At 37.4% G+C, this 24522-nt stretch overlaps 3 protein-coding genes across 3 annotated transcripts; 2 read left to right on the forward strand and 1 right to left on the reverse strand.

Moving 5' to 3' along the window:
• Window positions 1-2570: 2570 nt before the first annotated feature.
• Window positions 2571-7033, reverse strand: LOC113072777 (suppressor of SWI4 1 homolog). Its single transcript, XM_026245745.1, has 12 exons — window positions 6866-7033; window positions 6427-6597; window positions 6244-6345; window positions 5904-5954; window positions 5535-5705; window positions 5300-5376; window positions 5010-5117; window positions 4713-4836; window positions 3956-4034; window positions 3731-3860; window positions 3196-3359; window positions 2571-3124 (listed from the first exon to the last, which is right to left on the reverse strand). Exons 1-12 carry the CDS (start codon window positions 6878-6880, stop codon window positions 2766-2768), a joined length of 1551 nt encoding a protein of 516 aa, XP_026101530.1. The 5' UTR covers window positions 6881-7033; the 3' UTR covers window positions 2571-2765.
• On the forward strand, window positions 5032-15148 carry LOC113072778 (angiopoietin-related protein 2-like). Its single transcript, XM_026245746.1, has 8 exons — window positions 5032-5151; window positions 8124-8455; window positions 9572-10071; window positions 10910-11035; window positions 11524-11731; window positions 13444-13637; window positions 14562-14832; window positions 14929-15148. Exons 3-8 carry the CDS (start codon window positions 9613-9615, stop codon window positions 15111-15113), a joined length of 1443 nt encoding a protein of 480 aa, XP_026101531.1. The 5' UTR covers window positions 5032-5151; window positions 8124-8455; window positions 9572-9612; the 3' UTR covers window positions 15114-15148.
• Window positions 15149-15446: 298 nt separating this feature from the next.
• On the forward strand, window positions 15447-24479 carry LOC113072775 (hemicentin-2-like). Its single transcript, XM_026245743.1, has 6 exons — window positions 15447-15543; window positions 19667-19936; window positions 20042-20371; window positions 20488-20727; window positions 20824-21051; window positions 24232-24479. Exons 1-6 carry the CDS (start codon window positions 15474-15476, stop codon window positions 24477-24479), a joined length of 1386 nt encoding a protein of 461 aa, XP_026101528.1. The 5' UTR covers window positions 15447-15473.
• Window positions 24480-24522: the final 43 nt, after the last annotated feature.

Consider the following 24522-nt stretch of genomic DNA (forward strand, 5'->3'; position numbering starts at 1 on the left):
CGTAGCTCCTGGTGAAGAAGGGGAAAACTATGGCAATGTATCGGTTGAACACTGATGCACATGATGAAGAAAATGCTGCCGTAGAGGTTGCAGCTGAAGAGGAAGCGTTCGATTTTGCATCCAGCATTTAGAAAAGCTCCACTGCTTGTCATTGGCATAGTAAATGATGAGCAAAGGCAAGGTCAGGACATAGAGAATGTCACAGATGGCCAGGTTACAGGAGAACACTACTCCGGTGTGCCAGTTCTGCCTCTCTCTGGTCACCAGAGCCACAGGGCAAATTATATTCCCTATCAGAGCCACGCACATCTCAATGCCATACATTGGGGGGAGGAGTCTGATTTGAAATGTAGAATTGCAGAGTAAACTGTCGTTCATGGTCCCCTGTGTTCTCTGACCCCTGCAAAAATACAAACAAGTACAGCACCAATCTTAAATCAAATTTTTGGAAAACCTTGTGAATCCAAAACATTTGCATCTTTTTTTTTTTCTTCACCAAAACATACACGGTTTAGCAATCAGAAAATAAATATACCACAACCGCGTTTCTGCTTATCTCAAGCTTCTCTTCTTAGCATCTTGTGTAATGCTGCTACAGATTCTTAGAAGCGTTTTACATAAACCTACAGTTGGATTGTGGTTAATTCATACAGTAGTTGCTGTTTGACTTTGTTTTGTGGTTTGGTCAAATGCACCACTTGTCCAGTACTGGAAATCAACACCTCGGCACTCGTATAGAATTTTTACCATACATGGAACTTTCTTCAATTCCATAGAAGGTTCTTCGGGTTTTAAAAATGCTCTTCACAAATGGTTCCCTTTTGGAACCTTTCTTTTAGGTATAGTGAACTAAGTTGTATTAGGTATCATTATGAATTAACTAATGTTTATAAATTGTTACCTCGGTTTGTGATTCAGCTCTTTACCTGTTTTTACCATGCATCCTAAAAACACAGTTGTTGACAAAATTAAAAAAAACATTAACTAGGTTCTTCCACCAGGGCTTTTCAAACACTGCTATCAATTTGAGTGTGAGGCCTAATCTGCTCTTGTCATTTCCCTGCCCTGCTTCACCCTTACCAGTCTGTCCTTCTGTCTGTGGGCTTATTTCAAAATCCAATTCTTCTTCCTGTCGACATGACCCAGATCTCTTTTGAAACTGTGTCATTGGTGTTTCTGCACCTACCTCTTTACATAAATGCTTCTCGTCACTGCTGCTTTCCTCGGTCACTTCAAAGCCTGCAGTTACCAAATCTCGATCCTACATTCCATCCAATACCCATTTAAATTGAACATTTATGCTAAATTATTGGAAAATGTAGAGTTGTTAGAGGTGGTTTATGCTGGGCCTTAGCTGGTCATGGGCTGGTCTTAAGATGGCCAGACCAGCACATGATCAGCTAAGGACCAGCTTAAACCAGCATCAAAACATACTTAACAAGCATATTTTTTTCAACAGGGATGGGTAGGAATTATTTACTACTCTCTTGTGTTACTTGACCTCAGCTCTGCCTTCGAAATAATCTCTCACGATTTGCTTATCTCTCGTCTCGCGGCTGTGGATATATGCTGCTCTTTTGTGCGCAGGCATGGGCATAGCCAGGCTTTGAAAATTTTGCTACAATAGGAGGTTGCTATAATAAGCCCCTTATTTAAAGAACTATGCTATAATAACCCCTATGAATACAACTCATTAAATACATATTAACACTTTATAAGAGAAAGAAATGTAGATGTTTGTAAAAGATGTTTTGGAGGGATGATCATTTTTTAAATAATACCCTATTCATTCACTGCATCAAAACTTGTGACTTCCTGCATCGTTTAAAAGTGTTATGACTGAAAACAGTAAGTTATAGACTAGTGCACTGTAAAAAAAAAAAAAAAAAAAAAAGTTTTATTTAGGACTAAAAAACAACTTTACATCCAAGGCTGTTCATGATATTGAGGAATAATATATTTACCCTTTTTGCTAATGGTAATGTTATTTTTTTTTTTTTTTTTTTATATACAGAAGTAAACAGGCGTTAGAATTTTGATAACAATCGGTCATCATATTTGGAACATAAGCACTCACAAATTATTACGAAAACAACAAAACACTGATATTTCACCAAATAAGATCCAAGCACAAAAACCTTGATGTATTCAACCCAACAAGCCCAGTCAGGTACAGCTAAATATAAATTACAGAACCTTTTACTCAAAATATATGCTTTATGCTGTTAATACACCTTGACATACATATTCCAAGCATACACGGCAACATATAAACAACCATTTTTTTTTTCTTTTCTACCTTTCTTTTTTAATGTATGAGATATTAATAAAGTCTCACTCTTGTACATTTGTAAAAATTGCCAAATAAAAGTAAAACAAAATCGATAAAACTTACCAAGTCTGCAAAACTAAATGCTCCGACAGTCACTCGTGAAACAGTATCAAACTTCCTGTGTCATGCAAGGAGTGGGCATTTTCAAAAAAAAGAAAAAAAAAAGAACGATGACTGAAATCACACTTGCAAGCACACGTGACCTTTAAAGCTTCTAGATGATTGCAACACAAGCCGCTTGATTGTTTGAAAGGCTTTATTGGTAAAATGTATCTGACAGAAAGCAGCATTGATCTGCTGATGTTTTTGCATTTATACATGATGATACATCAGTCATGTAATACATGCATCGGTGAAGCAACAGTTCCATCTTGTGGTTAAGCAGTTTGGATGCATCCAACCTTGCTTTCAGTTCCTTTAATTTTTCCCTTTCTTATGTTTTAAAGTCTTTTTTTCCTCCGGCACCTTTCTGTCGTTTCATAACAGCACGTCCTTTAAATGTTTTCTGTCCGCCAAACTTCTTACCGGTGTCTCCTTTTTTCTGCCCGGCAAATCTATTGCCTTTTCCCCCTTTCTGGCCGAACTTTTTGCCTCCTTCGCTCTTTCGAAACTTGTTTCTCCCCTCTAGCGGTTTCCTATCCCCAAACCGCTTTCTGCCATCTTTATTACCCCAGTCAGACTTAAAACTCCTTTTGTCATGAGGAGGGCCCTTCCCCGGTGTCAACTTCCTCTTTTTAAAGGGCATTGTAGACTTTCCAGGACCACGCTTCCTTTTTGTACCAGGAAACATGTCTGTGGAGTTAAAGAAGAAATTAGAACCAGTGCAACAGTAAAAATTACACAATTTTGGAATGACACAATACCTTCATCTGGTTCCTCCCCCACAGCCTGTCTGTAATACTCTGCTTCGTCCTCAGAGTCCTCAGCTGGAGCCTGGCCCTCCGGTTTCCCAGGATCCTCCACTTCATCATCTGATTCCTGCCCTTCCTGCTGACGCTTTCTCTTGATGCCTTCCAAGCTCTTTTGCCTTTAAGAAATTAAAACATTGGAACAAATACAATAGAACTTAATTTATTCTGATTTATTTTTTAAATTTGCAAAACACTCAAAATATAAATAAAATGTACAATTGATTAATCGTGGGATATTTTAAAGCTTTTTAATTGGAGATGATGTTTTTGAAGTAATGGGCAGCAACCATTTAGCAGAAATACAGAATACCCATTTCAAAACACAGTAAGCAAATGCTGTAATATTTACTTCTGCGGAAACAAAGAATTCTCAGAACTTCTTGAAAGTACTTCTGCAGCTAACACGTGTCTTTGGGTCTGCTTTTCTTACCAGTATCCTCTACCACATCCAGCTCTTTACTACCACCAGAGCAGCAGATCTACTCACTTGTTCTGATCTCGTTTTTCTTTTTTCAGGGCAATGTTCTGTTCTTGTTTTCTCTTCCGTTCTTCTTTCTCTTTCAGACGGGCCTCCTTCCTTTTCAGCATCTCCTGAAGCTCTTCCTCGGTTTTCGAGACTGCAGACAGAGCACATTTAGGACTAGTTTAGAAATAAGCTCAAAAACAACTAGGCCAGGCGTCTAAATGGTTTCTTACACAAAACTACACATACCAAAGGAATGATAAAGCACTTTTCCTTCCCCCATGCCTTCTGATATCTTCACCAGCTGCAGAGTCATTCTGGGGCCAATCTGTAGCAGAACAGACACCCATCACTTTTCAGTGGACACAAACTGTTAAGCAACTGATGTGCTTTTTGTGCTTAAGCATGTGCTGTTAGCATAGTAACATAGTAATATTTAAAGGGATAGTTCACCAAAAAAATTTATTGTCATTATTTTCTCAAGCTCATGCTGTTAGAAACAGTGACGTGCGCTTAGAACAGCAATAAGCTTTTTATAACGCTATTCAGGGGTTAAAAAAAAAAAAATACATACAGAGGAAGAATTTTGCCCCTTTCAAAAATCAGAAAACAGAAATCCGGCATGGTGCCAGAGAACTTTAAGCCCGGGCTATTTGAGCAAAAGTAACATTTATGAAACATTTGTTGTCAGATTTCTTTGGCGATTTCAAATATGTAATTTAATCATTTGAGAATTTGATGTTTCCCAATTCAAGAGCTGCACTTGGATGCCCAATAGGCGTTTCAAAGATGGCCACCAAGTGGCACGACTTTTCTTCGAGACTTTGACGTGGCCCATTTCGGTCTCAACTATAGAGGGTCAAAAAGCTCTCGGATTTTAATCGGAAAAAAAAAGAAATCTTAATGAACATAGGTCACACATGTTCTAAGTGACATGAGGTTGAGTAATTAATGACAGAATTTTCATTTTTGGGCCCTTTAAACAATAGCGTGATGGATTCCTCACCTCAGTCAGCCGAACTGCGCTCTGCTGCGAGGCCATGTTTCCACGACCAGAGTACACCTGTGGTAACTCTGTAATGTTGTGGTCTCCGTCCTGCTCTGCCTCGCTCTCTGAAAGATTGACACCTCTGCAGAAAGTGCAAAGTGTGACTTGTAAAATCACTTATGCACATTACGAACTCAAGTATCAAGCTGGTGCATCAGAGCGTTTACTTCGAAACATCACTGTTCCATCAATTATAATAGACTTCATCATATGCATCAAATTCTGTGAATGATCTCAAGCTTGTGGAAGACTAACTTCATGAGGAGCTCGCTGATGTCCTCCAGCCGGCTCATGTCGGGGAACTTCTCCTGCATCAGCTTCTTCACCCCTCGACTCATGCCCACAGGCACCACCTTCAAGCTGCTGCAGGAGGACATGGAGAGGGTTAGCGGATACTGTGAGTAACCTCCCAAAATAGCATTCGTTTGAAAATGCATCAGTGCGTTTACTTTGAAAACAATCACAGGAAAGTCATGTTTAGAAGTTGCATCATGTGCACCTTTGAACTAGAGACAAGAACACACAAACAAAACCAAGCTACTTACTAATGACGAAACTCCACCTCTTGGGACACGGGGTCATAATTTAACAGCACACATCTTTTTATGCTGTTGAGGTTGAGCTGAGAAACAAGAGTTAAATGATCGAAACATGCATAAATCTTAATTTCTTCTCACCACCAACACAACATCAGCTGGTTGTAAACATCACAAGTTTCAGAAGACTATACTTGCATCACATGTGGAGACACATTTATATCGTTCTGACCAAGTTAATTACCTTGTGTACGTTGATCGAGGGGAACATGTTCTGGAACATGGTGGCCATCAGCTTGATGTGCATGCCCTCGATGCCGAAATTATTCAGCACTAGCAAAGGATGATGGGAAAACTGCTGTTCATGCATCCTGTGCCTCTTTAAAGACGAAACTACATCTTTGCTGAGAGTGTACTGGAACAAAGACACAATTTACTTTTAGAACAAATTATGAACAAGAATGTTGATAATATAATCAGTGTGAGACCAGACACATCAGTGCGTTTACTTTAAGACATCACTCAACGGTCAAAATACTAAAATGTCATCATTTGTGCCCTCGGACATGAGAAATCAAACCAAAGACAGGTCAAAGGTAGTGCAGATATATACCTTTGCAACACGGAAATGTAACGTTGGACCTTTGGGAAGACGTGCAAGCCTCTGTGGAGAAAGAGAGAATAATTTTAGGTCTTAATATATTTGATCTGAAAAAGAAGAGTCAGTCGTATTAAAAATATTTTATGGCATGGCACAAATATCAGTTACTTAAGTAAAACGACGGGTTTGTTTGCAAGTCAATAGATTACACTTTTAGGCTACTTCACCCATTATAGATCAACTAACATATTCTATAAAAGGTGCAAAATCCATCTAGTCAAAAATAGACACCATTACAAAATGAGCATCCAGGAACCTCCCTATCCGTTTTACATAATACAGATACACTCACCATGTTCATAGTATTTTCAGTTTTGGTAAATATTGAGAAGTGCGTGACTCCTAATGGTCCTGCCACAGCAACAAAGTCTTTCAAGACGTTTTTCTGTCGCACCTGCAAACCAAGACAAGAGTTTCAGTGTGTAAGCGAGGCCCGACAGCGGAGTCTAGCAGCAGCATCAGTCGTGAGGCGCACCTTCAGAGCTCTGGCGGTGAAGGGCTCCATGACTCGCCTCATGTCTGTCACGAGCTGAGTGACGTTCTTGCCGATCTGTCCGCGGTGAAACACGAAGGTGTGCGGCACAGTCGAGTAAGTCTCCTCGGCCACACGACTGGCAGCCTCGCGGGCTTTCTTCTGGTTCCTAGTCTATGAGACAAAAACAAAAAAAAATCATTATTTTACCTTCAATTCGTCAAACAAAAGTGTTCAAGATGAAAAGATCTTGTCCATTATTTTGCCAAAAGTTAGAACATTTACACATATATCTTTACACATACATATAAATCACCGAATCTCATTCCAAATAACGAAATTAATAGATTTTTTTCAAAGATAAAGACAGACGGAGTAGGTAAGTTAACGTTAACGTTACTTCATAGTCCGCACTTAACTTCAAGTTAAACACGTAACTTACCTTTGTTTTTCCCATTTTTTAAGGGAAAGTACAACGTATCCAAGCCGAGGGCGCAGAACTGAACTTTACTTGATTTGATTTGATTTTAATACGAATATCTGAAGTAAAATGTATCGCAAGACTAGTTAACCAGCACCCATCTTAAAAACTCTGATGCTAACCATGTGGCGTGCTTGCGCATGCGCAGAACGTGCACACGCTGGATGTTAGATTTTACACGCGCCGTCTTTTGGATGGGATGTATTACTGCATGTAGCTGGGTTGGTTTGAATGAGTAAACCAAGCAGGTTTTAAACTTTCGATTAAGTTTTGAATGTCCCACTAGTCATGAATCCAATTTAAAAGAAATGTCCACTGCTGAACTCTGATTACTCTCATTCACTTTCACTTTGAGCTGAGTCAGAATTCGATGTGAGTTAAAACCTTTCTAAATCATTAAAGTATTGTCGGCTTTCCTTTTCTTCCTTGTTAAGGTTTTTCTTTTTTCCTAATTGTTTAGTTATCACACTTGATCTTGTAAAAATCTTCTTATTTTAGCTTCTAGAATTAGATGGGTAGCAGAGAATGTAACTATCATTAGCTCATAATTGCAGAAGTCGATAGAAAGTCCCCACCATGACAGAACTACCATTACAGGCATCTTCATTTCAAAGCAGTAGAATGTAAGTAATCATGTCCATTTTAGCAATTTCTTGCACATACTTGCAAACTGCATTATTGTGAATTCTATTATTATTATTTTTTAATGAGCTGTATTTTGACATGGACCACAAAACCAGTCATAAGGATAAATAGGGATAAATAAATACTATTTACTATAGTAAATACATTTTTTCTGTTGATGTATGGTTTGTTAGGATAGGAAAATATTTGGCTGAGATACAGCTATTTGAAAAACTGGAATCTGAGGGAGCAAAAAAAATCTAAATATTGAGAAAATCGCCTGTAAAGCAAGGTGTGTAAAAGTTTTTATATATTTACGGTAGGAAACATGATCTTTACTTAATATTCTAATGATTGTTTTTGCTAATTTTGACCCATCTAATGTATTGTTGGCTATTGCTACAAATATACCTGAGCTACTTATGACTGCTTTTGTGCTCCAGGGTCACATATTGTAGAGTCATGGTCAGCATGATGACTGGAGTGAAGGAGAGGGTGCTGGGAGCGCTTGTGTGGGGGACAGGCCTGTGTAGGACCAGAAAGGAGGGGGCTGGTCTCATTAGGATGGCTTGTAATTACACTCTTCTTTGTTTAGAGATCCTCTGACAAGAGCTGATCTTCCTGCTTTAAAAGTTTAGTGTCAGTCTGGGTGTCTCCCACTCCCCAGTGTCTTTGAACATCTCCACTGAAGACCAGCGGGAGCACCGACCAGACATCCACTGCGCAGTCATTATGTTCAATTACTAATAGCACAGGCGTTTCCCTTTATGACAGTGATTTTTCATTGATATTATAATCTTTTCGTTATAAAGAGCTCAGATCTGAAGCTCGGAGCTGAACATCTTGTTTGCATCAGTCGGAGGACAAGGCATTACCTTAAAAAGAGACCAAATCCAAAAAAAGAAGATCATCTGGTGATATAAGGAGGTAAGAGAAATATCTCTTCATAATGTGATTTGTTTTCTCAGAATCATGGTTATATTCCACATGTTTTCTTTTAAACAAATAAAAACATAAAAAATAACTACTTTAACTATAAAGAAGCATATCAATTATGTATCTTCTGTTGAAATATCCCAAAAGTATTACTTATGTATTTCATTTGTCAAAAATGAAACTTTTCCAAAAGATTTATTAATCGACAGTTCACTATGACTTTAGGTACATTTGCTTAAAATTCTGAGTCAAAAACTTTGATTTAAGAAAACAAAAAACTAAAAAAACCCTGGTTAGAGAGGGTAATATGTATCCTCTCTAATAGGCAGCACTGTTCTTTTCAGTACCTTTGTTTAGCTGTTTTCAGTAGATGCCTCAGTCAATGTTTAGATTTGTTAATTGCTTATGACATTTAAGATGTGTACCAAAGCTGTAATTTTAATCGGTATTGACTTTAGCTATTGATTTTGACAATCAAATGAAATGGTAGGTTGACCCAGGCTCTGTTTCTGTTGACATGCTAATTAACCCAAGAAAAGGCAAAACTGGGTTTTACATCCCATCATTAAACATGCACATCTGGTATGCATCAAAACTGCAGGCCTCTTCAGTTCAAGACTGACTGAGTGGGTGGTTATAATATTACAATTTAGGCAGGTTTTAGCTCACTGTACAATTATAAATAATTGTGACCCTGGAGCACAAAAGCAGTTATCAGTTGCACAGGTATAAACAATACATTGTATGGGTCAAAATTATCATTAGGATATTAAGTAAAGATCATGTTTCAACAAGATATTTAGTAAATTTCCAACCGTAAATATATCTAAACTTAAGTTTTGATTAGTAATATGCATTGCTAAAAACTTCTTTTGGAAAACTTATATATATATATATATATATATATATACGTACATATATATATACATATATATATATATATATATATATATAAATATATATATATATATATATATATATATATATATATATATATATATATATATATATATACACACACATATAGAAATTTATTTATTTTTGATGACATTTTTATGAATTAGTTCTCTCTTAAAATGCTCAGATTTTGTTTTATTTGTTTGTTAGGATCATATTGGACAGTTTATTGGCTCAGTAACGCAACACTTATGGAAATTCCAGTGACTTGTGTCTTGGGCTTCCTGCTGGTTTTTGGTGGGGCCTGCTCTAACGCAGACACCTCCAAGGAAGATGCAGGTCAGAAAAAATCATCTGGAACAACAGAGAAAAAGCCGAGCCGCTGTTCCTACACTTTCATCGTACCTCAGCAGAAGTTAACAGGGGCGCTTTGTGTGAGTACTGAGACGGCTCGTGTCAACCGCTCTGAGATGGTGTCCCTGCGCGCGCTGCTGGACCGGCAGCAGGAACAGCTGGACGCAATGCGTGGGCAGCTGGAGCAGGAGGGCACACTGGCCAATGAGATGAGAGTTCTGCGCAGGGAGAGTGTCAACATGAACGCCCGCATCACCCAACTCTACGCCCAACTGCTGGATGAGATCATCCAGAAGAAGGATCAGGTTTTGGAGCAACGGAGGCTCGAGAGTTTGGTGCTTAATGCAACAGCCCAGGTAGCTAAAAGCATTATCTACTGCAAATGTCTCAAGATGTGCACAGATTAGCCGTAATACCAAAATGTGCAATGAAAAATCATAGATTAAACTAGAAAATAAAAAATAAAAAATAAAAAGTAAAAATAAAATAAAAGTGAATTTTAATAAGAGTAGTTAATATGGAAATAATATACTTATTTTTATTTTACTTTAGTGACTTAAATGAAGCAATTTGTTAAACTTTTAAGTGATTTCTTTAACCAAAAAGCATAGTTTTAACAAGCATTTATGGTCAACTAAAATATTTCAATGCCATTTCTATTTAAATGTATCATATATTTCAGTATATTTGTAAACACAAATTTGTAACAATGAAGTTGTAATTTAGTACATTTTAAATAGGTTAATTTTAGATTTTAAAGTAATATTTTAATGTAATAATGCATAACACATTTCTTTAATGCAAGACACAATATTATTAAAACCATAAATGAATACTGTTAAGTTAAACTTTTATTGTGACACTATTAAAAAGCCCAGTTTAAATGTGTTAAAAACAGTAATTAAAGTTTACAGACTCTTTAAATAAACTTAAGTGGCATTTATTTCATTAATATTATATTATCTGCAATACACATTATAATAAAAAAATATATTGCATTACACTAAAAATATACAATTATATTATCTGCATTTATTTTTCGCAAATCAATTTTAAGATTTGAAGTACACAGATTTTCACAGATTCATGCATTCATTTTATGCAAAGTTATTTAGACCGCACTCATAGTTACGCTTTCTACTTTTCATATATTTTGATCATTATTTTCATCTGTGCGATGGCAAATCCTGACAGGTGCTTCAGGTGTCCAGCAGTTACAGAGACCTGGAAAAGAAGTACGACGCACTGACTTCTCTAGTGAGCAACCAGAGCCAACTAATCACACATCTGGAGAAACAGTGCCAGCTCAAGAACCCGCAGGTAAGAACATCTGTTCTGTGTTCTGTGCCTTTGTGCTTTTGCTTTGTAAGGTGGACCTTTAAGTTGTAGTTTTACTTGTTTCCTGTCATTAGTCTGCCTGTTTCCAACTGTGTTCAATTAGTATTTTTAACCCGTCTTGTGTTTCCTGTGTTCGTTGGCACAGTTTCAAAATAGCACCTTGTGGTGTTCATCTGAGGCCGCATGCTTGTAATGAAATGCCACTGTAGAGTAGAAGTCTGCTGTGGAGCTTGTCTCAGTGCAGGTTTTGAAGAAGTGAGCACAGAGTGTGCACAACAGCCACAAGCAACAGTTTCTTGTTTCTCCCTTTTGTGGTTTTCTTGTGCTTTGTTATTGTTTTAAATCTTCATTTGGATCCAAGTGCCCCTTAACTCCAAGTCTGAGCTTTCAGGTGTCACATTGGATATTCCACAAACATACATTCACATCCCCCCAAAACCAAGTGACATTTCTTATGAATTTCTTTACAGGCAACCACATCACTTCCGGTTCAGCAGTCTAGTGGGTTGGTGGATGTGAACACAGAGGCTAAAGAAGTTGCCAGCAATGTCCAAAGAGACCAAAGTGCCCCTTTGCACCAGGAACAGAGTCCTTCAGAACTGCTGGAGCCCTTTGATGGCTTGCCCCGTCTGCCAACAGACACACCTTTCACCAGTTACCCCGTGACTAAATCTCCAGGTAGGATAGGGTGTAGCTGCAATGCTGTTTTGAGTGATTTTTAGTGTGTTGCTATTGAGTTTTCAGTGTACTGAAGGACCTATTATTTACTTAAATGACCCAATGTTGTCCGTCCTTTGATGTGGACGCATCTTTTTGCCTGATTTATCATCCTCCAAGCTTCAACAAGCCAGCACATTTGAAATGTAATTAACGTCTGCAGCACAAATGGTGCAAGATGAGTGACGCACAAAAGTTCAATATTTAGAATTAAGGGTTTGTTTAAATCCTTAACTTAAAGTAAGAGCAATGGTTATAATGATCCTTGTCTTAGCAAAATAGTAACAATCCCAGATATCAGTCATATCCATGTTTCCCATGTAGGAGTTGGGAAGCCCTGGGTGTCAGTGACCTGTGGTCAGGAAGCTTTATCTTTGAGAATTCCAAACAGTGTCTTATCAGAGATGGTGACCCTCATTACACTTCACAGGACTGTGAGAGCTGCGCTCAGGCTGAAAGCTGTTTATTAGCATAAGCACACACATGCACAAAGCATAAGCAAGTTAATCAGCACCTCAAAAAGCTTTTTGACACAACCCTTGAATTGCAATGCAATGCTTTTACCGCCACAAACTCGGGTGTGAGATTACAGGACACAAGTTCACTCCATTTAACAGACCTAAATTACAGCCACTGTTACGGCAGCCACTAAACAGTTTTAAAACACACTCATGCTGACATTAATAACTGAAGAAGGGTTTCGAGTTAGATGTTTGTGTCGAAACAAATCTTTGTATTTAAAGGAACAGTTCACCCAAAAATGAAAAATTGCTAAAATTGACTCAGGCCATCCAAGATTGTTTCTTCATCAGAAAAGTGCTAGAGAAATGTAGCATTATATCACTTGTTCACCAGTGGGTCCTCTGCAGTGAATGGGTGCCGTCAGAATGATAGTCCAAACAACTGATCACAATAATCCACAAGTAATCCACACATCAGTTAATGTACTGAGAAGCTACAGTTAATGTACTTTTAAAAGAAAAACATTTACAGAGTGAATTTAAATGAATTATAAAATAATTGTATAACATTTAAAAAAGTTTTAAAATATCAAAATAAAATACAGTGGTTCATATGTTGATATTTGTGGTTTTTTATTTGTTTGTATTCTTCTTTAATAAATCAAATAATGTTTTATTTTTTTTATCTAACAATGCAAACTATTTTTTTAGGTATAAGTCTGTATCTAAGTACAAATGGAACATGCCACTGAGTGCAGTAGGTCAAATTCTTCTGGTGGTTTGTAGGAGTGTGAATTCCTCCATGATGGACTGATAATTAAAGGCTGAGAGACATTTGTATACAGTATATAGGTCATGACCTTGCTGCTTTCTGAACCAGCAGAAGCGCAGCCCTTCTTTACCATGCATCCAGCTCCTCCACACTATCTGTTCATTAGAGAGTGCTGCCATACAGCTCATGTACTCAAATCAAATGCTAAACCTACAATTCTGAACACAGAAACTAGCTTCTCTGAACGCTTCAGATCTGTTGAAGCGCTATGGTAAAAACTGTCTTTTGAAATTTAATGACATGATACAAGTGAGACAAGCCAACTAATATCACAAAACTCTGGGTTGTTTTCCCACCACTAAAGATGCCACTTTCTGGAATGGTAATATAATTTACTCATTGGCTTTTGTCATATAATACAAAAGACGACTCTTTTAAAGGACCGTGGAATGACTGCCAACATGTGCTGGAGTCAGGAGAGAAGACCAGCCGCATCTACCTGCTGCGACCACGCAATACTAACACACTTCTGCAGGCCTGGTGTGACCAGAGCAGAGCGCAGGGTGGCTGGACCGTAATCCAGAGGAGACAGGATGGCTCTGTCAACTTCTTCAGGACCTGGGAACAGTACAAGGTGCACAAAACATTACTTAATGTGCTAAAGTTGATATAGTAGGCCTGTAAATAAGTCTACGTATCTTTACTAAGTGAACTTTGCATAACATTTCTGCCAAAACAACAAGTTCAAATCAAATGCAACAAATTCAAAATATTGCACATCTCTTAGTTAGAGTACTTTGTGACAGTACATTGTGACAGCTCACAAGTACATACTTTATAGTATGAATTTAATCTGTGCTACACTGTGTTTACTATTAATTCCGACGAAGTCCTACTACTCATTTCATATACCATCTTTCGCCTAATATATAGAAGAGTAGTGTGTCTATTCAGATGCAGCCACAATTTATACACACACATTATATGTAAACAAACACTTTTATTTTGGATGCGGTTAATCACGATTAATCATTTGACAACACTAGCTCCTGAATGAATCAGTGTGTTTGAACAACTCATTTTGTTCAAAGTGAATAATTCAATGACTCACTCATAGGGACAGCAAGCTATCTTGTTCCTTAATGAATCAGTGTGATTGATCAAAACGTTTGAATGGACGAATCAATGACTCACTCATAAAGATGGTCACTTTTCATCATCTATGTGAGAATACACCACATAACTTCTCCTCTGTTACCATTTACAAAGTTGGCAATGTTGTGTATTGTATATTAATGTATATTATACCCAATGTTTTAAAATCGGTTCGGGTTATCTGTTGAGTCATGTAGTGTAATCTCACAACTATAACCATGAGTAGCAATGTTGTCTGTCCAGCTTTAGTCCATGGCCCTTTACAAATGACACAGGCCACATAAGCTGAAAAATAGTGTCCATGGGGGCACTCATGAGCATCCTTATGAATAATAAAAAGCAGATTTTAATGCAAAAAAAAAAAGAATTTCTTTAATTAATGATATAACTATTGCCTATACAGCAAGGTTTTGGGAATCTGGATGGTGAATACTGGCTGGGTTTGGAGCACCTGTACTGGCTCACCTCTCAGGCCACCTACAAGCTGCGAGTAGCCATGGAAGACTGGCAAGGACGACAGGCGTTTGCAGAGTACGACAGCTTTCAGGTGGAACCGGAGAGTGACTGGTATCGTCTACGATTAGGCAGTTATCAAGGCAACGCAGGAGACTCCCTTTCATGGCACAACAATAAAGCGTTCACCACTCTGGACCGTGATAAGGATGCTTATTCAGGTGTTCAGTCTATGTTTTTGTATTTCACATAATTTATATGGACTGTCATTAAAAAAAAGTTGTTTTTTTAAACCATCTGTTGTTTGTCCTCCATAGGAAACTGTGCTCATTACCAGAAGGGTGGCTGGTGGTACCACATGTGTGCCCACTCCAACTTGAATGGGGTGTGGTATAGAGGAGGCCATTACAGAAGTCGATACCAGGATGGTGTTTACTGGGCAGAGCTGCACGGAGGCTCGTACTCTCTAAAGAAAGTGGACATGATGATCAAACCTGCTTAACAGCCACAGAAACAAATCAACAGAGCACCCAGAGAGTTGAGAGTACTTAGATTGAGTGCCATCTTTTGCCCCCTTGTCTACACAAAGATGTGACAATGAGCACTAAATGTTTTTGTGGAGCTTCAGGTTATTTGGTTAGAGATCTAGTCTTGAAGTTTATTGATATTGTTGCATATTTTTGTTCTGTTTCCTCATGTCTGTGGTTTTCTTCTCACTTACTAAGTTAAGACAGGATTTCCTGGTCTCAGACACTTCATTTCATGCTTTCGCTATTAAGAGAAAATAAATCCTTTTCACAAACAACACCAAAGGAGACTCTGCATCTATCATCCATCTCAGGCATTACTGGCATCATTGCTCATGGCTTGCTTCACAATGCTTCTGCTTCAGCTGTTGATAAGTCTCTTGCTGATCAGCCTTTCTCATGGTGGTAAGTTCTCCTCATTCTGTCTGTACAGATTGTCTTTCTGTGGATCCTTTCAACTTTTTAATTAGTTTGACAGTTAGTAACCCAGCAAATCATCCAGGGAGGGAGTTCATTGTTATTTTTTGCAGTTGCTTATTAATTATTATTATTATTTGTAATATCTTTCTTTCTTTCTTTAGCCCTATTTCTACTAACACTGAAGCTGTTTTGATGGTGTTGAATGTGATGTGGTTAGACTTCCATGTTCATTTACAAATAATTAAGTGTGTTAAAGCTATCAGAGTTTGCAAAGTGTTCTTTCTGATTTTATTTGACAAGTGATCATCATTTCTAAAGCCAGAGACCATTAACTTTTTATTTGTCAAAGTTGTGACTTTTGAAATGTTATTACGGTGTGGTAAGTGTTAGTCTCTGGACAGAATCTACAGCACATGTAGACAGTGTGTCAAGTAGTTTTCACACTTACAACGCCCAAATGTTAAAGACACTGAAGTATGTTTCCCTACTGTACATAGGGTGAGAATATATGAATGAGATCATCTCATGTATGAAAGCTTTTTAAGAAACTCAATATTGTTTTTTTGGAAGTTGTTTTGAATGGTTTGAAGGTATTCTGCAAGTGTGGATGTTTACTAGCAGGTCTGGCAAAATAATAGCAACAAATCACATGACTGGTCATTAAAGATTTTTATGGTTCAGGATCAGCTATGTACAGGGATGGATTGGTAGTGAAAAACAGCCCTGGATTTTATCCCAATTAGTCCTACTACTATCTCACAATATTACAGCAATTCTGTCGCATTTATGCCAGATAACATCACAAAACTTATTGTGACCCGGCTGAAAAACAATAGAAACCATCACAGAAATTCTAATTATTTCCACTACAAACCATCAACTTTTCACCATTAAGACCATTCAATGACATGTGGGTCCCAATGGGTTAAATACAGGTTCCATGGTTACTTGTGGGCATGGGCTTTGGCTGGGTGAAATCAGCGGGTCCAATGTAGGTTTTGTAGTATGAGTCCCACATAGGAAGCCCATATGAGCTGATTACATGGGCCCCATAAGGGACAGGCATGGGCCAAGTGGGCATGGGTTTGATCTGGGAACATATATGGGTCTTGAATGGTATATTTATGGTCCAAGTGGGCATGGGTTTGAACTGGGAATGCATATATGGGTCCTGCATGGCATATTTATGGGCTGAGTGGGGATGGCCGGTTGGGTTTGATCTGGGAATGCATATATGGGTCCTGCAAATATGTAACTTCCCAAAAAACATCAAAATAGGTCAAAGTTAATGTTGTGTTGAATTATGCTGATTAGTGGACTCTCAGAAAGGTTGCAGGCTGGATCCTGGGTGCAAACTCACTTTAGACCCATTTGGGCAGGTGGGGCGCAGATGGGTCTGACATGAATTGCCCAACTAAGACCCATGCAGTACCCTTACAGGTCCCACTTTTAGTACGCCTGGGCTTCCACGGCTTGCCCCAATGTGGATCCCGGGTGCAAGCCCATAATGGTGCCCACATTACCCCAACAAATAAACATTTCATTTGCATTGTTTGTAAATTTGCAACAAATAAATGTACAGAGGTCCTCTATTTTATTACAGAATATTCTCAAAACATCATAAGAGGACAGTTAAAAAGGGCTTATTAAAAATAAATAAATAAATAATTATTCCAAATGGTAACATAAAATAACTGGGTAACTGCAGGATTTTTTAAATAAAATGTAAGAGCTTTTAAGACCTGCACTTCATATTTCAGCCTTTAAACTATTTTTTTTAAGAAAAGGGAAGTATAAATGAATATATTTATTTAAACAATGAGGCTGTTATTAGACAGTTATTATATTAAAATACATAAATATATCTTAGTGTCTTAATTGTTTAGATTTTTATAATGCATTAGCTTTCTGTTGAAGCACTGGTTCACATTTAAAAATATGTAACAATAGAAGCAGATGGGCTTATTGAAAAAGCTAATTCATTCTCTACCAGCAATTTTCACTTTCGAAACTGCAGAAATATAGCACTTTCCCCAGGAACGGTGGTACAAATCAGCGCGCCTGAAGTTTATTCAGTGAAATCATAGCATTCTGAAGTTTAATCTGCATACTAATCTATACTGCTATTTTTGTCTTTCTGTACCCAAATTTAAGACCTCTAATAATTATGACTTTATGTATCATTTGAGAGTTTACATGGCCTTAAATTGAAACAATTTAACCAAAGACTTTTTAAGGTTTTTACTGACACTGCATTTTAGCTTTGAATTTGAGACAAGTGCAACTCTGGCGTCCCCGTTGTTTGTACGTATGATGTGATGACTATTTAAATAACATATTTCCAAACATATAAGTATCCCCTTGAACTTAATAAAAATATAATCTGTTTATCATCTTGACTGGACAATGCTGTTTTCATGGTCAGTTTTTCATTTATCATTTGCTAATGGTAGTGAATGTTTACATTAGAGTGCACGTCCTACTACGCTGAAATTAATACAGGGAGCGGCTGGTTGGAGATTGTATTACCATTACAAACTGAAAGCAATCTTTACATCACTTATATTTCATATATTTTAAAAATGATTTTCTGTTATGCTCAAGGCATACATGAAACATGTCATGAGACATGTCTGAGAATGGCTCCACCTTCAGCACGGCTCTTTCATTCTTTCAGGCAAAATAAGAGTCAGTACGAGTGCGTCACTGCACTGAAAAAAAGTGATTTTGGAGAGTTGTAAATATAATCTGTGGAAACCATATAAAATGTACATGATTATTGCAGCCAACCAACAAATTCTAAAGTAATGGGTAAATTCTACATATGCTACCCATTCATCAACAGTAAAAACCATCACATAGAAAAATGCAGTAAAATATACCCCCAAACCGTGAGGTTTTTTTTGCTTTAAATTGCGCATGCGTCAGCCCGCGTTTTTGATTGAATGTGGACTCATATAAACACTGAAGCAGTGTTAAAAGTAACACTGAAGCAGAGTTGAAGTTAATAATGAGATAATTAAGAAATTAATTGGGTCATGATTGACCATTATTGAAGACATCTGATGTTAACAAGCAGACTCACCAAACTAGAAAATCACAATTTGTGTGTTACCATTATAGTGGTCCAGCATTTTTTGGCATAATATGACATGTTTTTAAAAGTTAGTTCTACATAAAGAAAGAATTATTATGTTTAGAAACACAGACATCAAGAATCAGCGTGAGCATCACAACACAAAAATAATTTTTACCTAATTGTAATGAGTAAGTAGCTGTTGAATATATACATAAATGTGAGGTATTGTTACCCAGTTTATGCAAGCATTTAATAGCTTTTTACTTCAGATAGTTTATACTCAATATATGGGATTAAATCTACCCCACCAAAGTCGATGCAAATTGTTACCTCACATTTATTGGGTAAATTCTATAGATTAGTTTTTACAGTGTGTAATGTCTGAAACCACCACTCTGTTAATTAGCATAATAGTTGAATCAGATGTTGCGACTTGCAAGTGACCCCTTTTAAATTATTTCTAGGTTATAGTATTGTATGAATATTGTCCCAATGATAAATACACTGCAAATAGTTCTGTCTCCTTGGATAAAAGTGGAAATAAAAATTAATAATAGACTGAACAGTTCCATGATAATATGTCTGTAACATTTACAACTTAAATTTATGAAATAAATTAGAAATAACGTTTAAATTTATGAATGTAAGCATGTGTAGCCAACTCAGTTCAAATGAAAAGAATGAAATAGAAAAGAGAGAAGGTAGAATCAGTGAACATTATACAATCGCTCAGCCTTTTCGAACTTCTTTTTGCCACGAAACGAAGAATATATCGTATATAAGGGCCTTTACTGTACAAAAGAGCATATTTTTGTAGGGATAGATTGATTGATTCCCTCAAATTACTACAAATATCACTAAAACAAAATACAGTTTATTCATTTAATAAAAATGTTATGCTTATTGTGTTCTGTCTGTTTTTACTGCCAGTGATCACAAGTGGGACCCCTAAGGAATGAGGAATACATAATTTATTTATTTTTTATTCCACTGCCCTGTCTCATGATTTTATCTCATTCTGTTCTGTAGACCAATGTCCTCTTCACCTCGACCCACGGAGAGCTGTTGTGAGATACGGCGGTTCTGTTGCAGTTACCTGTAACACTTCAGACGCCCATAAAGGGATGGGATGGGAAGCCAGTGAGGGAGGAGTGCCTATGACCAAAAAACAGAATCTGATCACATGGAGAGTGATAAACCTGACAGAATGGGACATAAATCCATACTGCTACATAAACCTAAACTATAAAATAGGTGATAATAGTCAGTGTGAAGTAAAGCTCCCAGTCACAGTTTACAGTGAGTTTCTCTGTTACTGATATTTTTCCTGTTCATTTTCAGAAATATCTAATGCATGTACATTCATCACAGCAGATTTCAGAGTGTGTAAATCTTCCTCCACAGAGACTCCAGACAGTGTGTCCATCAGCACTGTGAATCACACAGAACCAATGAAAGAGGGACAGCAGTATGAGCTCCAGTGTGACGTTCATGATGTGGCTCCTGTTCAGTATCTCACTGTCAAATGGTACAAAAATCAGACTCTGCTGAATCAAACCACCTTCAGTGACACTGACAAGACCCCAGTGAATAAAACTGTCACACTCCTGATCCGTCCAGACAGAGCTGATGATGGAGCTCAATACTGGTGTGAAGCAGAGCTGGATCTGGGAGCAGAAGGACCTCAACCTCATCCTAAAAATTCATCAAAACCTCTCAGCATTACTGTATATTGTTAGTGAACAAAATATTGTTTAATGTCTCCACACATGTGAAGAAGCAAAAAAAGTCTCTCACAATGCCAACAAATAAGTATGTTGTTCTTATCTTTCTCTGTTCTTCTTTTCCAGTTGCTCCAATAATTCAGTTTTGTAGAGACTGGTCACCATTTACAGAGACCTCATTGGATTCATATCCTTTAAATGTATATTCTGTTGAGGGTAACCCTCGTCCAAACATCTCCTGGAGACACAAATCATCACCTTTCAATTCCTCTATACCTCTTACCAGATTTGATTCTGGCCTATATGAAATCATTGCCAGGAATGACCTGAATAATGTCAGTTGTTTCATCAACATAATAGTCGAGTGTAAGTGTCTGAGTTTTTCAGGAACTTCTGCATTAAAACCTGATGTTTTGTGTCTCTGATTGTGTTTTTAAGTTGATTGTTTTTCCCCCAAAATAGATCCTCCAGAACTGAACTGCAACAAGAGCTATGAAGTAAAAGAAAAAACACTCTTCAAACTTCCTTGCAAAGCTGATGGATTACCAAAGCCTGAATATTTCCTCTACAAAAATGGGAAAATTATCCAGCATGACTTTTATCCCAATTGGAATGATAGTGGCTTGTATCAATTAACTGCACATAACCAACACGGAACTAGTAATTCTACATTCACCATCAACATCCTACGTAAGAAACAAATGCTCTACAATCTATATTTCTCTAACCTTTGGCAATGAATTAACAAAGACAACTTCTTTTTTTTTATTTTTTTTTATACATTTTAAATAAATTTGACATAGGGGTGTGTGTGTGATGATTTTTGATCGGCGGACGATAAAAATGTCTCAACCATCTGGTTTTGAAGAAATATTGTAATATCATGCTATAGCGAACATTCTATTAGCTGCAGTTCTGGTGCCTCCGTCATCTGTAGCCACATGCATTCACAGCAGTGCTAACTCAGCGTAGATTTACTTATCCGCATGTGGTTTTAAAGGGTTAGTTCGCCCAAAAATGAAAATTATGTCATTAATAACTCACCCTTATGCTGTTCCAAACATGTAAGACCTCCTTTTATCTTCGGAACACAGTTTAAGATATTTTAGATTTAGTCTGAGAGCTATCAGTCCCTCCATTGAAGCTGTGTGTACGGTATACTATCCATGTCCAGAAAGGTAAGATAAACATCATCAAAGTAGTCCATGTGACATCAGAGGGTCCGTTGGAATTTTTTGAAGCATGGAAAATACATTTTGGTCCAAAAATAGCAAAAACGACGACTTTATTCAGCATTGTCTTCTCTTCCGTGTCTGTTGTGAGCGCGTTCACAACACTGCAGTGAAGTGATGTCCAGTTTGTGACCGAATCATTCGATTGAACCGGTTCTTCTTAGTGAACCGATTGAACCAGTTCAACAAAATGAACTGAATCATTTGAAATGGTTCACGTCTCCAATAAGCATTAATCCACAAATGACTTAAGCTGTTAACTTTTTTTAATGTGGCTGACACTCCCTCTGAGTTCAAACAAACCAGTATCCTGGAGTAATGCATGCACTCAAACAGTACACTGACTGAACTGCTGTGATGAACACCGAGCTGAGCTAGATAACGAACAATAGACTGACTCGTTCACGAGTGAAGAACCGGTTGCATCGGTGTTCAGATCACCAGTAGTTCTTTCGGACAGTTCGATTCAATAAACCAGTTGAAGAAAACGGTTAACCGGTTCTTTTGCGCCGACGTAATGGCGTCATTTGCGATGATTGCCCTTGATTCAAGCCTTCGGTTTACCCGCGCTCATAACACTAGCACAGAATCAGTTCAAAATCAATCACCAAAAGAATCAGTTCAGTTCAGACGCTCTGTGTGTCGTCTGCTTCACGCTGAATCACACATGCGCAATATCATCAGCTCCTCGGTTCACGAATTGGACGCGTCTGACAGAAACGGTTCTTGACTTGTGAACGAGTCAATGTTTTTTTCGTTATCTGGCTCGGCTCGGTGTTCATCTTCAGTTCTCTCTTCACAGCAGTTCAGTCAATGTACCATTTGAGTACATGAATTACTCCGGGATATTGGTTTGTTTGAACTTAGAGGGAGTGTCAGCCACATTAAAAAAGTTAACAGCTTAATTCATTTGTGGATTAATGCGCATTAGAGACGCGAACCGTTTAAAATGATTCAGTTCAATTTGGTGAACTGAATGAATCGTTCGCGTACCGGATATCCAGACTGCTTTGATTTGAACTATCTCTCACACAGACACGGAAGAGAAGACAATGCTGAATAAAGTCGTCGTTTTTGCTATTTTTGGACCAAAATGTATTTTCGATTCTTCAAAAATTTTTAACTGACCCTCTGATGTCACATGGACTACTTTGATGATGTTTTTCTTACCTTTCTGGACATGGACAGTACACACAGCTTCAATGGAGGGACTGAGAGCTCTCGGACTAAATCTAAAATATCTTAAACTGTGTTCCGAAGATAAAAGGAGGTCTTACATGTTTGGAACAGCACAAGGGTGAGTTATTACTGACATAATTTTCATTTTTGGGTGAACTAACCCTTTAAATGTTTCATTCGCATGCTGGTCTGACCGGCTAAAACGTGTCAAAACAGCGCCTGATTATTGAACAAAGTTATCTTTTGCGCTAAAACTGTCAAAACGCACAAAGTTTACATGCAGACTCAATTGGTTATATCTAAAATGAAAGTAAACCGTTGAGAGAAAAAATTATATGTGCCTGTATATCAGATGCGTGCACGTCTTAAAGGGACAGTAGGCCTTTTAAACATGCAGCCTACTGTCATTGCTGTCAAAGAATAGTTCACACTAAAATTTAATTTCTGTCATTATTTACTCACTGTTACATTGTCCCAAACCTGTATTCATTTCTTTCTTGTGCTGAACACAAAATAAGTTTTTTTTTTAAAAAGAATGTGGGTTACCAAACAGTTGCTGGTCCACATTGAATTTGATAGTAGCAAAAATACTCTGGAAGTCACTGTGGACCAGCAACTGTTTGGTTTTCCACGTTCCTCAAAATAGCATTATGTTCAGAAGAAGAAAGTAACTCATTCAGGTTTAAAACCACTTTGAGTCAATAAATGGTGGTATAAAAATAAAACACTATGACATAATTGACAGACAGCTGGCAGAAGTTTTATTTTGGGTGAACTATTTCATGTTAATAAAACAACAAAAAACAAAGAGAAAAATCCCTCACTGCTCTTGACTGAAGAAATGTACAGTTGCTTTAGGAATCATATATAATTTATATAGTGTTTTATTTTTAGATTTGTTCATTAAATTTCTTGAATGCTTCTGCTACATACACCTATTGTACCTGAAAATAAAGCTGTTTGTTTTATTTGTATATTATGTGTAGTTGTAATGTGTATTTGTCATTCTTTTATCTTTGTTATTTAAAAATAAGAACAAAGATTTTTATCTTTGGCCTAAATATCTGCTTTTTATTTTATTTTTATTTTTTTTTACCTTGTAAGGCTTTGTCTTTATAATCTGGAAATTAGTTTGGCTGTAATGCTCAGACACGTTTGGCTGTAAGGCTCAAAGAAAGCACCTACAAAATCATATCACTGCCAATGACGGACCTCTGAAGAGCGGAGGATTCAGCAGGATGACTCTCTTAAATGAGAGAAAGCCAACAATAATCAGCTCTAGTAGAGAAACTCTTAAGAGTGGAGACCTCAGCAAGACGACTCTCTAGAACGATAGCATAACAACTCCCTAAAGTGAGAGGAGAACTAGCACTCAATGCCTAAGGCAGCTAGTGAAAATCTCTCAGAATGCCAACAAATAAGTATGTTGTTCTTATCTTTATCTGTTCTTCTTTTCCAGATGCTCCAATAATTCAGTTTTGTAGAGACTGGTCACCATTGACAGAGACCTCATTGGATTCATATCCTTTAAATTTATATTCTGTTGAGGGTAACCCTCGTCCAGACATCTCCTGGAGACACAAATCATCACCTTTCAATTCCTCTATACCTCTTACCAGATTTGATTCTGGCCTATATGAAATCATTGCCAGGAATGACCTGAATAATGTCAGCTGTTTCATGAACATAATGGTCGAGTGTAAGTAAGTTTTTTTTTTTTTTTTTTTTTTTTTACCTTGAAAGGCTTTGT

This window comes from Carassius auratus, unplaced genomic scaffold (genome assembly GCF_003368295.1).
Source record: "Carassius auratus strain Wakin unplaced genomic scaffold, ASM336829v1 scaf_tig00010380, whole genome shotgun sequence".
Classification (NCBI taxonomy): domain Eukaryota; kingdom Metazoa; phylum Chordata; class Actinopteri; order Cypriniformes; family Cyprinidae; genus Carassius; species Carassius auratus.

What these genes read in the sequence shown, in the direction of transcription:
- LOC113072775 (XM_026245743.1), top strand. Translation starts at nt 15,474, where the DNA reads ATGGCTTGCTTCACAATGCTTCTGCTTCAGCTGTTGATAAGTCTCTTG. An exon ending in TCTCAGCATTACTGTATATT is followed by an intron (nt 20,372 to 20,487) that starts GTTAGTGAACAA and finishes CTTCTTTTCCAG; the next exon opens with TTGCTCCAATAATTCAGTTT. An exon ending in CATCAACATAATAGTCGAGT is followed by an intron (nt 20,728 to 20,823) that starts GTAAGTGTCTGA and finishes CCCCCAAAATAG; the next exon opens with ATCCTCCAGAACTGAACTGC.
- LOC113072778 (XM_026245746.1), top strand. Translation starts at nt 9,613, where the DNA reads ATGGAAATTCCAGTGACTTGTGTCTTGGGCTTCCTGCTGGTTTTTGGT. An exon ending in TGCTTAATGCAACAGCCCAG is followed by an intron (nt 10,072 to 10,909) that starts GTAGCTAAAAGC and finishes AAATCCTGACAG; the next exon opens with GTGCTTCAGGTGTCCAGCAG. An exon ending in GCCAGCTCAAGAACCCGCAG is followed by an intron (nt 11,036 to 11,523) that starts GTAAGAACATCT and finishes ATTTCTTTACAG; the next exon opens with GCAACCACATCACTTCCGGT.
- LOC113072777 (XM_026245745.1), bottom strand. An exon ending in CTGAAAATACTATGAACATG is followed by an intron (nt 5,955 to 6,243) that starts GTGAGTGTATCT and finishes CTTTCTCCACAG; the next exon opens with AGGCTTGCACGTCTTCCCAA. An exon ending in CCTCGATCAACGTACACAAG is followed by an intron (nt 5,377 to 5,534) that starts GTAATTAACTTG and finishes CTTGTTTCTCAG; the next exon opens with CTCAACCTCAACAGCATAAA.